Raw genomic sequence first — 15,222 nt, forward strand, 5'->3', positions numbered from 1 at the left:
CTCCGATACGTATCTTAAATTTAACCGATCGATACGATACACACCGATACGATACATGAAATTTTTAAAATCCTTTCGTATCGATATATATCCTATGATACATATCGATATGCACCAATACACTATCGATATATACTGATACTCATGGAAAATATAAAATCGAGGTGAAATATATGTTTCGGTATGTATCGGTAAGTATCGGTGAGTATTTGTATGTATCGTTCGGTAAATATCAATGATTATCAGTACGTATCAGTGAGTATACGTATGTATCGATCAATACATATCGGTGAATATCGGTACGTATCGGTATGTACCGATACAGAGCGCTATAGTCATATAATGGCCAAGATAGGTATTTTTTGAGAAAACACGATTTTTTGAGGGTTTTTCTTCCAAAGTTGCTACCAGCCATATTTCTCTCTAACTAAAGTGAAAATCAAAGTTGGGAACAAGGATTTTACATTTATTGGACAACTACAAACCTTGAATTCTTAGTGCGATACCCTCAATTTAGTGTTTATGCATAATACATATTATCAATAGCTTTTTTTAACAAATTTTTTATGCAAAAGTGTTTAAAAATGTGTTTCATATCCATTTATATGCGTATCTTTAGCATATCTCAGCGTATCTCCGATACGATACGATATCCTCCGATACGTATCTTAATTTTGATTGACCGATACGGCGACCGATACAGATACTTTAATCCTTGTGTGAATCACATTGGTTCAAGACTACCATGGAAGATTCCTCAACAATTTCTCAAACAAGAGTCATCTTCCAACTTGTTTTATGCAGTGTGTGTAGACATAACAAAGCCCATGGAACAGGACCATATCCATATGAAAGATCATGCTTAAGCTGCCCTCAAATGGTTAATTCACTTCCTTTGGTATTCATGACTTTCACAATATAATCTTTTGGGTGATCACATAAAGTTTTAATATGCCCAACCACAAACAAAAATTATTAAAGTTGAGCATTGACACGGTCATTGGTAAGAGTTGTGAACATGGTTCTATCAGATTGGAGTCGACCGGATCCGTTCCCTATTCTGAAAGCAGATGAGTAATATGAACCCTGATAAATTCAAAGACAGTAACTGTCTTCTCCTGAATGTACAACTTTTTACAATTCCATCTAAATGAAATTGCACACAGGTGGCCTGCAAGTCAATGGGGGTGAGGTTTCCAAGAAACTGAAAAGATGCCATGCCAATGAAGACAAATAAGTAGGAGCCCTGACAAAGAAAGGAAGACAAATAAATGCTTTTTTTTTTTATTTCCTCATAAATGCATATCCATTATACTACATTGATCAACACTTTTTATTCATTTTTTCAACAATCTAAATCATCATGGTTGTATTCTTATAATGAGACATTACTTGAAAATTAAAAAAAGAAAAAAATTGCCCTATGATCATCTTCCCTTCCCCCTTCTTTTCCTTTCTGTAATTACATGGCCCTATGAACACCTTGCGGTTCCATAGGAGTTTGTGACGATATTTCCGTGCTGTTTCCTCTCATTTTCAGCATCTATGTTGCTTTCTGTTCAAAATCTTCAAGATCGCTCTTCGCAGACCTTTATGATGATATAATGGCATCCAAAATTAAAAAAAATTATGATATAAATCTTCACAGGCTTCACTTGAAATTTGTATCTACTTTTGAAGTCTCTTGAACAAAGGTTTCTGACAGACAAGGAGCCTCTCATTGCTGTTACTCTCAATCTCCACCACACGTGCATCCCATTTCAGCCGTGTTGCAATTGCTCTTGCTGATTCAACAAGAGGAGATGTGTCTCGGAATATTACCCAACCCTGCATAGGCCAAGCATTGTTCAGCTTTTCAAACACATGAAAGTGAATAGAATGCACCAATCTTTTGAATCATAAAAAACTTGACATTCACCCGGATATGTAACTAACTGACACTTAAATTTCAGTTCTGTAGCAAATTTAGGACATAGAATTGTGAAGAAAATAATCTTCCATTGCAGCATAAAACCACAATTGCAATCTTCATCTTCTTGTTGCTTATTCATTTTAAACACGAAGGTTGCAATCCCAAACTTGCTACTCATCACCATCTTTTCACTACCTTCTCCTTTTTTCTTTTTCTTTTTAGTTGGGTAGGAGCCAGTTGGGGGGGGGGGTGGGGGGGGGGGGAGGGGAAGCACTACTATCTACTTCTAACATCTTCAGCACATCTTAACCATCTGACTCAAAATCATATCCAGTTACAGAATGCAGAACTATAACAAGAAGAGGTACCTCAGGGCGAAGGAGACGATCTATCTCTATGAATAAATCAAGCATGGTGCACCTTTGCTGGTGACTGGTTTCTAGAGATAGTAGGCCTTCAGCATGAACCATATCATAAGATCTTGGATATGTTGGAAAAGCTTCGCACCTGGAAGAAAAATATCAACTAATTATAAACCAAGAAATTATGACAAAGCTCAAAATTACATGTGTCACATCCTTAGTAGATATGTAAGGATTTATAGCCTTGGAGTCTATCTTTAGATGAATCCATTCCCAACCCCACACATGATCCTCCAACTGGCTGCTCTGGCCTGCGTAATTGGTAGGATAAGGTGAAGAAAGGCATACATTCTAACCACCTGATGCATGAAATTTTCATTTTGCAAATTAGGAGCTAATGTCAACAGGCTACCCAAGTTTGAGACCAAGATTGCAATGTTAATTTCTCCACTTGTATTTCTCTTTTGCGATTGTTCATCCCTCCCTTCTTCTTAAGAAATTTTTATTGGTAATTCATAAGAGAAATATGTTGAGTTTCCCTCATCATTTTAATATTTGGAAATGAACCCATTCAACAGAAGGTGCACCTATCAAACAGGCTGGACTAGGGATAACTGAGCAGGCGGACAGCATTTTTTAGTGGACATTTGCATGGTACTTGTACACGGTTCCCTGATGACAGAGTACTGCTTAAAAAGCATGTAGAACAAATTGTGAGAGACTGAGGCTTGGAACTGTAGGTGAAGCAAGAAAGACCAATTTTATGTGAAAATTTTTTCTCAAGCAGAAAAAAAAGAAGACGAGCCAATCTCTAACACTGGGCTGTTACTGCAGGATGAAAGGTACAAGCATCCAGACTCTCTAGGCAAGAGGCAAGTGGAGCCCTATTGTTGGTGCCACAGATCATTACCAGTGCAATCATCAAAACAGCCTGGACATAGTCCAGGAAAGGGTACCATTCAATATTCACTACTTCAAACACCTCATCCACCTTGGTCAACATGAGGGTGACATTAAATAAAATGAACATTATTTAAAATGATTTACATATGTAGGTTGGAGCCACTCAGGAAGTGTAGGGTTTTGGTGTCTAGACTACGGATGATTTTTTTTTCCTTCTGACAGATTTAACGGATTAATTTTCCAACTGTTTTAGAAAAGGGTTGTGCTGCTAACTTTTGTGATTCATGGAGAAGATGGTATTTTTTTTTTTTTTTTTTTTTTTTTTGGTGGTTCAGGGTTTGAGCCTCAAGCTTTGTGCTATGTTCAATTTTGCTTCTGACAGATGTCATTGTAGTCCCTCTCAAATTATATATCATGAAATGCTTTTTGAATTTAATATAAATCAGTTATCAACCAAAAAGGGAGATTCAAAAGAAAGGACTAGCCATCTATGTAAGATTCAGAAGCCAGTTACATAACAAATGGCTAGCATCTTTTTTGTTGTTTTTATCCATTTTAATGCATATCCAGCCTGTAGTTAATCTGGTACCATGGCTGGTTCCTGGTTTCTGGTGGTCAATCAACTGGGCCAGTATGGTTTTATAATTACGGCTAGTTGCTGCCACTGGGCTAACTTGCAATTGAAGAGCATTATGAAAGTAAGGCAATTGAAATACATACCAGTCATGCAATACCCCAACAAGTCCCCTATCAAGGATTAGAGGGAGATAGTTGGGTCCGCTTGTTGGGACTACATTCATGACCCACACAGTTTTCCCTGCTTCCAATAAAGCAGAATTAAACCCTCCAAATCGGGCATTCATGTCCAGCACATTCCTTAGCATGTTAAAAGGTGGTGAAGGATCCTCATCACCAGGTCTCTTAGGATGATCTGAGAATATCAAGGGTGAAAGCAAAGACCAATAATTACGAACTGCTGAGTTCCACTTCAGGGAATCCTCAGCAAAATCTTCTGGATGGATGCCTAATAAACATGAAACTCATTAACACATATAGAAAACCAAGAAGAAATAATAAATAAGTGTTTTACATCTTCAGTATCAGCATGATGGACCTCGTTCTTATTTTCTTTGAATAGAAGAACAACATTCTAATGACGGACAAAATATGACATAAAAATTATTTAACTTACCATGAATTTGAAGTTCAGTTGAGTTTATATGAACCCTAGATGGCCATGTAGTCCGTGACTCAATAGGAATCCAGCGGTGACCGTGAGTTCCAGCTATACATGACTGTAGCGGTCTATAATATGGAGATTCAATATCATGGCCTTTACTGCAGATGGGAGGGCCCGAACCAGACTTCCTATAAACACATGCAAATTGTAAGCATAAATCAGGACGAATCAATGTACAACTGTTGAAACACATAACATGAATTGCTTTTAGCATATTACAATCTATATACATTTATAAAAAAATAAAAAATAAAATATAAAAAGAAAGAAAGAAGAAGTAAAACTGTAAAATAACAATTCAATGTTTGGGACTCACCGAGAATCATAACAGCTTCTTTTACTCGTCTTTTTCCATACAACAGTTTCATCTTGTTGTGACAACATCTCCCAGCAGAGATTTTCTGCAAAGTTGAGAACAAATGTCCATTTTTTTTTGTTCTCTTTGTTGCGAAGTACGTGAGCGTTGGTAACTGGTGAAGTCCAGACAAAGTATCCACCAGGTTTCAAAACTCTATCAACTTCAATTAAGAAAATACCATCTGATCATAAAATAAAACAGAAAGTAAGTATCACAAAAGTGTGGTATGAAACAAGTGAAGTATCTCTGATCTATCGTGGATCAAATAAATTAAATTGTTTAAGTTACGAGCTGCTAATAGTTAAGTAGGTGTAAGCATGGTGGGAGAACATCCAATCTACTGAAGATGCATCAACTGGAAAATTAGAAAATTCACAAAAGATTCTGGGTGTGCACTGACAGAGAAAGAGTACTTTTCCAATCCCAAAAAAATAAAAAAAAAGAAGGAATAAATGTTTTACATAAAATAGTAAACTTAGAAACATGAAACTAATATTTTCATTCAGAGAAACCCCACTTAGGAAGGCATTCGCCACACCGCATGGAAGGACTGACAGGATCACAATTTTGTGGACAGGTAAGTCCCCAGGGTCCACAAATTGGAACCTCAGAAAATTGATTGAAAACAAATGGATGGCTGAAAATACAAGGAAAATATAAAAAATACATGCAGGGAGGTATATAGCCAAAATTGGATAAGAAATTCGACACATGCCCAATCCAGATCATGCCTTATCTATCCAATGGGTGGAATTCATCACCATTCAAAGTGGCATAATTTGGTGGTCTACAAAGGAATGCCTTCCTATTTAAGCTGAACAAAGAAACGTTCTCCTTTTAAATAAACCTTCAAGCATGCCCCAGTGATGGAATGAAAGAAAGGCTAGAATAGATCAAGAATAAACTGAAACAATACAGAACAAATAATAGACTTTGGCAAGTCTGATCTAATGAGTGATACATCATACTTTGTCAACACAGTAAATGACCCAGCAAAACAAATATAGGGGGAAAAATTCTGTAGCAGTGCATCTGAGAGGCACTTCGCGAGGGTAACTAAATACTATATTCCACCCTCAAGGCATTTATTTGGAGTTAAAATTTTCATGAATCTAAAAGATAACATATAGATAACATGCTGAATTTGGAAATAAATAATTTCTTACAAGGAAGTAAACCAATTTCCTCGCTAATTCTTATGAAACATTGACGCATACAACTGAGCGACTGTGAGGGCTCCCATTAAGAAGTTACCATTTTAGGTCAAATGGCCCATAATGCTGAGGACAACAGCCAGCCTATATGTGTGACAACAACTACATTCACACCATCACTCTCTAGTATCTAATTCCATATGTTCAAGTTTATGGCCAGCAATTCCGCCCAGCAATGTAAGAACGGAAATACAAGGTTATGGAATCTCACTTAATACTGAGTGCAGAAGTGATGTTTTATCTCGTTCTTTGAAATTCCAGTTCTCCTTGAAAATGCTAAGGTTTGGCTCATCTTCTCAATGATAACAAATCTAGCATTCCTTGGTTGTTTCCACCACAAATATTTGACCGCCAAGTCAGCTTGATAATACTTGCACTTTATGGCCAATGGGCATCACAAGTGAAAGCCTACAATGCAACATTGCAGAAGTCTTTTACCTAGAAGATTTCAGAAATCCCCTTCCAATTTAAATACTCCTAAATTTATCCGTTTGACCCTCTCATAATCATATCCTTGTGGGGAAAAAAATCCAAAGTTTCTAATCCAGAAGACAATTAAGTTGGAATACAAAATGCCTATCAACATTGGAATGAACAAATACAGATCAAGCAGCAAATGGCTGATCGACATCTTGCAGCAATTAGCACATGGTGAATAGACTTGCAAACTACAGTAAGTTATCAACACAACTTTCCCACTGATTTGATCGTCTGAGGAATAAAGAGTAAGAGCTACACGTCCACCAAATAGACAACGAGGGAAGGTAACTAGAGAAAGAAACTTATATGGCTCCTATTATGTGTTTTATGTATGGTGAGGGACTATCCTTTCTCTAGAAAACAGTCAATAACATGATAGATGTCCCATGCAAACCTCTGGAGTAAGCCTGCTAGGATATGTCATAAATTAAATACCAAACCAAACCCCCCCTAATTAAATTCAGTAATAAGATACTACTTTAATTTATACAGATTCTGTTAATAAATCTAAAATACCTAAAAATGATATCATAAGCATGTATATGTATTCGACCTTAAATATCCCAAGTAAACCAGCTTATGATTGATACCTTTCTGATCCCAGTCAATACCGCATCGTGCACAATGCAACATATCAAACGAAAGAGAAGGATATGGCAATTGTGTCGAACTAAAAGTGCCAATCATAGCAGGAAGACCTCTTTCTAAAGTTAGTTGGACTTGACTGCCTGAGGCCTCATAGTTTGCAATGCACATGGTCAACAGTTGCTTTGAAAAGAGATATGCTCCAAAGCTACCATAACCGCACCCTATGTCCAAGACGGTCCTAACCTGAAAATTTAAACGTAAAAAAGCATGATAAGTACACTTCTTCCAAGAGAAACATATGTATTCTATAACTTGAACAATTAACTTACTTACGAAATCAGAAGTCACTATGCAGCAAAGAGATATAATATTACATGATTGTTGAACGCCACTACTAAAACCTACCCTGTGATCTGAAAATGCTGTGTGGACTGTCACTGAAACACCCTTAATAATAGTCCATAACAATTATTAATGCATATTTGGTTTGAATCTACCTTAGGAATATTGCAACCAAGTCAAATTTTGTTAAATAAACGATACTGCAATAGACAAGAATGAGGTTGTGAAACAGATTCATGGAGCAACCCAATGTAATTGGAATAGGATTTTGTGGAACTGACTTGAACATCAAAAATGAGGTATTTAATCAATCTATTTTATGGAAGGTAACCAATATGATGATCTAAACATACAGAGTATATATTAAGTAGATTGTCGCTCTAAAATAGTTTAGTTGTATGCTTGTATGACAGCAGTCAAGCATTCGACCACAATTGATTCTGAGACAAACTGTCAATCTTCTGACAGTATCTGAAATTTGATAATTCATGAGCCGCATAGTGAAATCTGTGGAAATTAAACATCACCAAATGTATGGTCACCACTTACCATATCAGGAATCTATCAGCAGACTCAGGAACATAATAGTTATAATAAATAAATTTTGACCACAAGAATTAACATCTAATGAGGAGTCAACTATTTCTTGTAATTTTCTAGTATAGAGTAAACTATTTTTTGTAATGTTCAAGTAATAGATCCCATCTCAGACTCTCCATTTGAAGCTTCAAACCGATGCTTATTACATGTGAATCCCCGGTACTGATACACTAGATGCACTCAACACTCATAAATGAACTAAATCAAGATGTACAAGAAAAAGTGAACAAGAATAGAAACCAGCATGACTAGATCAGGCCTCTAACAAAAGACAAAAAATACTCACCCCTGCCTGAATGAAATTAGATTCATTCCTCAGCCCAATCATTTCAGCGATTTGATGAGAATAATCTTCAACCCCATCAAACATGAGAGAGTCAGAACGGAAGGATATCTGATCTTCCTCCAACATCATCATCCTGCAACCAAATTGATTGGACTCATAAAGCAAACAATTGGGGAACCAAATGCATCTGAAACGAAGTTGGATAAGAAGAAAAATGTACCAACCTTTTAGTCAAACTTCCAGAGGAAAGAACTTCTTGCGCAGTAATTTTCACATTTGCACTCCATATGACGTCTCTTCCTGTAGGCCACCTGAGAGGAACTCTGTAATTCCTCGGTGGAAGCACTAAGCAGCCCTGCTTGGATTCATGCTCACATTGACGGTCATACTCCTTGCCATCAGAGTAACCCCAAGCAAGATTATCAGAAATATTAAAGCAAGGAACATAGTTCTCAAACTCCTCATCAGAACAGTATTCCACCTCCTTCAACCTCGGGCCAAGAGAAAACTCTCCGATATCTGCAAGGTCAGAGATGAGATGTTCTTGGAGCCGCCTATAACCCCTAAGAATGTAACCTCTCGAAGATGTTGAAATGGTAATCGTCCACCAAAGAGAACCAGAAAGAGCAAGAATCACAATCAAAACTAAACTGAACTTGAGAAACAACAGTGTCAGGTAGTGTCGGCTTCGTGGAGTTCCCAAGTTGAAGGGATCAGATCCAAAACCATTCTCACTGAACCCAGACTTGGGAGAAGAATTTTTCCCAAAAATTAAACTAACAAGGACACGCAGTGACAGAGGCTTGTGATCAGGCCTATGATCAGGTGAAGGAGGAGCAGAGCGATTCCTATACACGTCCTCTTTCTCATTTCTGTCTTTCAATTGAGAGTCCCAGGAATAATGGCTACTGTCTGCAATTCTGCCACCGGAGACACCACGATGAAGCGGCCGAGACATCGCTCAACCTGCAAAACCCACATGGAAAATTCAAAGAGAGAAACTAATTAAGATTCCCCACTCTGAACTCTGAAGAAGAAAAGCAGGAAGAAGAGAAAAATGTATTAGAGGATAAGATATTTAGCAATCTTTACAAGCTAGATCCGTAAAAAGCAAGTATCAGTAAAACATATCTTAATCAAGAAAATACCCTCACCACTTAACTACACAAATTTCCTTTATTAGAAAGAGAAGGAATAGCTCGGATTCAGAAAACGAAGAACTACCAACGACGACTACCCATTTAAGTTCGACTGAGTTCAAGTGCAGTAGCAGAGCGAAGAAGTACCCTATGATTGGGTATGGAATCAAGTACGGATCGTCAAAACCCCATCTACCATTTAAGTAACAAAAAAATAAGAACTTTTGACTCTTGAAGAGAAGACTCAAAACGAAATTAAAAAAATCAGATTTTTAGTGGCTTAGCGTCTCTCATTTTCTCGCGACGACCAGCTGAGGCGGAAGAAAGAAACAAACGAACAAAACCATAGAAGCGAAGAAAAAGAACTACCTTGAATAAACCCTGAATTCAAGGTTCTTAATTTATGCTATGGCTTGTCATCTTCTTCCTCTCTCGCTTGCCCAAATGAGACAGAGGAACTCCGTTTTTCTTTATCCACAATCTCAGTGTCTTAAGCTCCTCATTCCGCTACTGCTTTAATCAAGAGAGGGAGAGTAAGAGAGAGAGAAAGCTTGTGAGAAGAAGCTTATTTCGTTCACAAGAGGAAATAAATGAGTAAAACACTCAAGTATTACTAAACAAACACGGCATCTATCTGGATACTGAGCAATAGAGATCAATTGAAACTATAATTCTCAATTAAAGAACCATTCATTAATAAATGCAAATCCAATCCTCGCAGAAAACCCTCAAGGCCTCAATTAGTCCACGAAACTCCCAAGAAATGACTTTTAATCTCATCCCGGGTTCTAAGCAGTAAAGATCGCAATCAAATCGCTCCCCACTAACCTTGCTGCTCTCGTCGAGTACTTCAACTTGCTCGGGATTAGCAGTAGCTCTTCACTGATTCACTCTTTCTTGCATTGACTACTTCTTCCTATTAATCTATTAGACTAACCATTAAATGTCAAATTTTATAATCCAAATTGAGCAAACCAGAACCAGATAGATCTGCAGAGATGCCGGATTTAACCGAGCGAGTAGAGGATCGATTGAAACCCAACAAAACGATTTTGGTGAAAAGATGTAGCAGATGATTGATCACTGGTTTCACTTTTTTAAGGTAAGATTAAAACCCTAAATTGAAGACAGATTTTCAATTGTAATTGCTGATGATAATCATTGTAGAGGACAAGAATCAGAATCAAGTAGTCCTCTTTTCCCTTTTCTTCCTCTCTTTTTCTACTTTTTTTTTTTTTTTTTAATAATTTAATAATAGGAAGAAAGAAAGCCAAGATTCAGATAGGAAAAAGGTATGAAAGGATTTGTTCCATTGGATTAGGATTTTGTTGAAAGAATTATTCTAATCCAGCGGTATTTGTATTGGGTGTAACTTTGTATCTTCAATCACGGATTGGATTCACGGGGTGTGAAGTGTGAAAAAATATAAATTAATTGGACCAGTAAAAATCTCACATGATGCGAAAGAAACAATATTTTATACTCATGTGTCGGTGGACCACGCCAGAAGCGTGTCAATCGGAGGCTGACGTGTCTCCATTTATTTTATTTTTTTAATTTTAGAATCGGGTTTTAGCTTTTTCACGCGGAATCGGACGAGGAAGGAACATAGAAGACTCGAAGGTAATGGGAACCAGGGGGGATCAGAGCTGGAGTCTGCTGGACCAGGTATGAGGTTTTGTCAAGCTATCTGACCATATTGGATTCCTTTGTGATATCTTTTTCCACGTGGCATCTCAGAGAGCTACACATGTTGGCCATGCCACCTCAGTTTTTTGGACAACATAGCCTGGATGGATAATAGATTATAAACTTGGAATTCCCATGTATAGACATCTCATTCTTGGACGCCTTACTATCTTATGGTTGATCGGTAATTGCAATAGGAAAAAAAAAAGTGTGGTTCATACCTGATAGGTTGAAATTTAAAGCGAATATGTTGTTCATATTTTTTTTTTTAATTGAAAATTTTTTAACATTATTTAAAAAAAGAAAATAACTTTACCCAAAAGCGTGGCTTAGATTAGACTTTTATGTGTCTCTCACCCCTCCTTGTTTGAAAAAACATTTTTACTTTTTATTTTGGGAAAAAAAGGATACATATAGGGAGCGTTGATATAGGCCATTCTCTCGGGTAAGGAACACTTTTACTCATTTAAATAAGAGGAAAAGAATGCTCTCAAATCACACGATCCCTGCACGTAGGCATTTACGGTAACAAAATGACACCCCCCAATCCCTTGTGAAAACTTAGAATTCGAATATGTAAGAAGCATAAGATCAATAAGAATAGTCATACTTGCAAATGGCAACGCTAATGGCTCAGCAATGGGCCTTAGCTCTAAGCATATTGGCTACAAGCCCTCAGTTCTATCGTATAGCCAAAAGTATCAATCATTGGCCTATCCAAAATATAACAGATCGCAAATGAGAAGGTTGAAGACTTTATAGCTCATTTGAAGAGGATCAGGTGGGATCATGGACTGGTTGGCCAATGCTACCACTTGGCATGGGCAAGGCATGAACAACGTTGGCCCCTTCTCTAGATGCAGATCAGGATCTGCCCTCTCATAGGGAGGGCAAAATGAACACCCCACCCCTTAACGTAGCCTATGCCGCTCCTATAATGACTTATTGTTACGAAGTAGTAAATTAAGAAATTATAACTTTTTTTTAATTGCTTCTTATCTCATTCCAAAAATTATTTAATATAGGAATAGAAAAATATTTTAGAAAATAAAAATTATTTAATATATTTTTATGTGAAAATGATTTGATTTATCTCATGAGAAAAATGTTATATAAAAATTAGAATGACAAAAAAATAAGATGGCAATCTCTCTTCTCACACGACATTTCATACAATATTAAAATTTGGTAAATCAACACAATATTATTATAGTGGAGAACAAAAGCCACGGCGCGGGAATCATGGCATGTCCAAAATTCTAGTGTTAGTAATTTTCGTTTATTTTGTTGTTAAATATTTTTTTCTGTTTGTTGAGATAAATATTGAATAGGAGAAAGGTTCCATGCATTGTAAGTATGAAAATCTCTTATTTCACACCATTGGTGACGCAAGAAATGTTATAATTTACATAGGTCCCTATGGTTAGGGGGAGAGAGAAAAAAAATAATCCAAGAGGGTAGCGCAGTTGGTGAACAACGAACTTGGTATGAACCGTAAACTCGGATATTCCAAGTTTAACTCCCACTAGACACATCTTGGCCCACTCACATGGGATGTTTAGTTTTCTTCACTGCTTTCCGTGAAAGTTGAATGGTTTTCATTCAACCCCAGTATGATCCGATCCATGCGGTCATGGGATTAGTATGGACCCGAGGGACTAGTCAGACCGAAGGCCTAGATACCCGTCATTAGAAAAAAAAAAAAAAAAAAAAAAAAAAGGGAAAAAAAAAAAAAGAAAACATGAAAGGTGTAATGTACATGGCTTCCGTGAGAAACTTTTCTCATATAAGAATCACTACCCAATTTACAATTGAATGAAGTATAATTGATCTACTTGTTTTAAAGAATTTGAACATTAAACTTGGCTACCTTGTGTTAAAAAATATGATAAACGATTCATTCAAAATCTAACACCACCCACAAATCTACTGGCAGCAAAGGGCACCATTGAGCCACAGTTATTATTAATTATAAAACTACTTACCAATATATCAAGAAAAGTGAAAGATATATAAGATGATCGAACTCACGCTAAAACCCAATCCTAGCAGCCTTAGCAGCGTGCCACATAGAAGATGATTGAAGAGATGAGGATGAAGCTGACCATTAGACCCTATGTGTCCACTAATAAAGATGGTAGCGATAGCATAAAGAATGGTCCAGAGAATGATCAAAAGAGCCAAACCGGCCGGAGGTCTAAATCAATGTCTGTGTAAGTCTTAATCTTGGCATGTTCAATGGTCAGACCATTCGAAATGGTTCTTTCGATGTAGTCTCATTGATATTATCGAAGAATACAAAATAGGATCCCATCTCAAGTATCAGCCACCGTGCGTGATGGTGGTGGCTTTATATGGATACATGAATTTGTGCCCCAACCCTTGTTTTGTCTATATCGCAAGGTTATAAAACCCTGGAATCGGGATCTAAATTTGGTTCAGCCGATTCTAGTCCAGATTATTGACTCCAGAATAAAGACACGAACACATCTCCAGAATACAACCCTCCCCCTTCAACTCCCCCTTATCGCGCCCCTTCTGCAGATACTTTTCTCCCTCAATTAATTCTCTTAAGCCCTTGTTAGTTGCACTACTAATCCTTCATCAGTGACTTCAATCTTAGCACTATCTCTGGCCTAGTCATCAAATTACGGTCTCTACCCATCTCTGGTTTTCTGAAGATGCAAGCATGTGAGCTCTTGATCATGTTGTTGAGATCGAATGTGTAACTATGAGAAAGAAATTAAGCAAAAAAATCACGTAAGAAAGCAAAAATTTAACGTGATTCAACATGAATCTCTATATAAACCCAAGAGAATTAGAAATTTTTTTATTAATTAAAAGAACACTCACCACCTCACTATGTAATCTCTCTTATTTGTGTCTAGGGTTGTCTAGGGTTAAATCCCACCAAATTATATACAGAATCAATAATAATTATGCGAACCACTACAAAAGATTAGACAAAACCTAATATCTTTGTGCGGCTACCTTGGAAACCCTCCTCAAGATCAAAACAAGTATTGTGGAGAAATCGATCAATACGATTACATTTCCCTCCCTCATCTTCTTCTCGGATTCCTTTTCTTTTTTTTTCCATCACAAGATAGTGACATATATCCTTCATGAGTGCCCCTGCCGCTCTTATCTCTTTATTTATTTTTTCAAATAGCGAGGCCGTGTGTCCACTATGCATTGGACACATGACCTTTTAGACTGGTTTATTAGGATTGGCTGATCCAAATTATACCATCTCCATTCCATCGATCCACTACACCTCACTTTGGATGGGTAGGAATCAGGATCGGACTCAGCTGATTCCGATTTGAATGGATTGATTCATCCAATTCAATTCCCATTTTTCAAACCATGGCCTTGCACTATTGCATACCTTCAAGCCACTTCTTTATTTTCATTGAAAAAGTTGGGAAATATGGTCCCTTTCAGCCCAAGGACCCTACAGAAAAAGAATTTAATTGTCTTCATCACCCCAGCTGAAAAATCTTGCTTTTGGGTAGTTGTAATATAAGAGGAATTGGCAAACACATGTATAGGTACCATAAGATTTACAGGGTCAGTACACTTAATTCAGAGGATGTCTCTCTTACATGCATGGCAAAGTAATGTGGCCAAGATTGACCATGTTAGCTCAATAAGACTTTCATATATAAGCATGTATTGGACAACTCTTTCAAATTGCACCTCTTTTTTTTTAGGGGTGCAATTTCACATGTGTTCAGTTGATTAAAAAGCACGCAAGATAATAAAACATTTTAAAAATGACATAATGATAAGTCACTTCTAAACTATTTTGATTAAAAAACCTTTCGAGACTAAGATAAAAGACTATTAAAAAAAAGAATACTTTAATTACAATCATAGTTGGAAAACTAAGCATTTTTACTTGACTTGTCTGAGTCATCAATTACCCTTTTGAAAACCTGGTATAGTATCTTCCTTTTTCAGATGAGAATGGACTAGAGCTATGGTTGCATCATATGTGAGAAGAAAAAAGTGAGGCTAATATATATTGAAGACAAGAAAATAAATTATAGGGTTTTGTTTAGTTGTAAACCAAACTTATGGTCTATGAATAGTTATGAGTAATG

General features: G+C 36.9%; 1 protein-coding gene across 2 annotated transcripts; it reads right to left on the reverse strand.

The window, feature by feature from the left end:
• Positions 1 to 1,259: 1,259 nt before the first annotated feature.
• Positions 1,260 to 10,592, reverse strand: LOC122073637 (probable pectin methyltransferase QUA2). 2 transcript variants are annotated; one of them, XM_042638250.1, is made up of 10 exons: positions 10,253 to 10,592; positions 9,794 to 9,934; positions 8,510 to 9,251; positions 8,286 to 8,418; positions 7,060 to 7,300; positions 4,734 to 4,956; positions 4,370 to 4,545; positions 3,898 to 4,201; positions 2,281 to 2,419; positions 1,260 to 1,827 (listed from the first exon to the last, which is right to left on the reverse strand). In XM_042638250.1, exons 3-10 carry the CDS (start codon positions 9,241 to 9,243, stop codon positions 1,669 to 1,671), a joined length of 2,109 nt encoding a protein of 702 aa, XP_042494184.1. In that variant the 5' UTR covers positions 9,244 to 9,251; positions 9,794 to 9,934; positions 10,253 to 10,592; the 3' UTR covers positions 1,260 to 1,668. The 2 variants fall into 2 exon arrangements, with proteins under 2 accessions (XP_042494184.1, XP_042494185.1); XM_042638251.1 differs by lacking the exons at positions 9,794 to 9,934; positions 10,253 to 10,592 and adding an exon at positions 9,440 to 9,596.
• Between the last annotated feature and the right edge of the window lie 4,630 nt (positions 10,593 to 15,222).

This window comes from Macadamia integrifolia, chromosome 3 (genome assembly GCF_013358625.1).
Source record: "Macadamia integrifolia cultivar HAES 741 chromosome 3, SCU_Mint_v3, whole genome shotgun sequence".
Lineage (NCBI taxonomy): Eukaryota > Viridiplantae > Streptophyta > Magnoliopsida > Proteales > Proteaceae > Macadamia > Macadamia integrifolia.

What these genes read in the sequence shown, in the direction of transcription:
- LOC122073637 (XM_042638250.1), bottom strand. Translation starts at nt 9,243, where the DNA reads ATGTCTCGGCCGCTTCATCGTGGTGTCTCCGGTGGCAGAATTGCAGAC. An exon ending in AACTGAACTTCAAATTCATG is followed by an intron (nt 4,202 to 4,369) that starts GTAAGTTAAATA and finishes CATGTTTATTAG; the next exon opens with GCATCCATCCAGAAGATTTT. An exon ending in GTTGGGGTATTGCATGACTG is followed by an intron (nt 2,420 to 3,897) that starts GTATGTATTTCA and finishes TTTTTCTTCCAG; the next exon opens with GTGCGAAGCTTTTCCAACAT.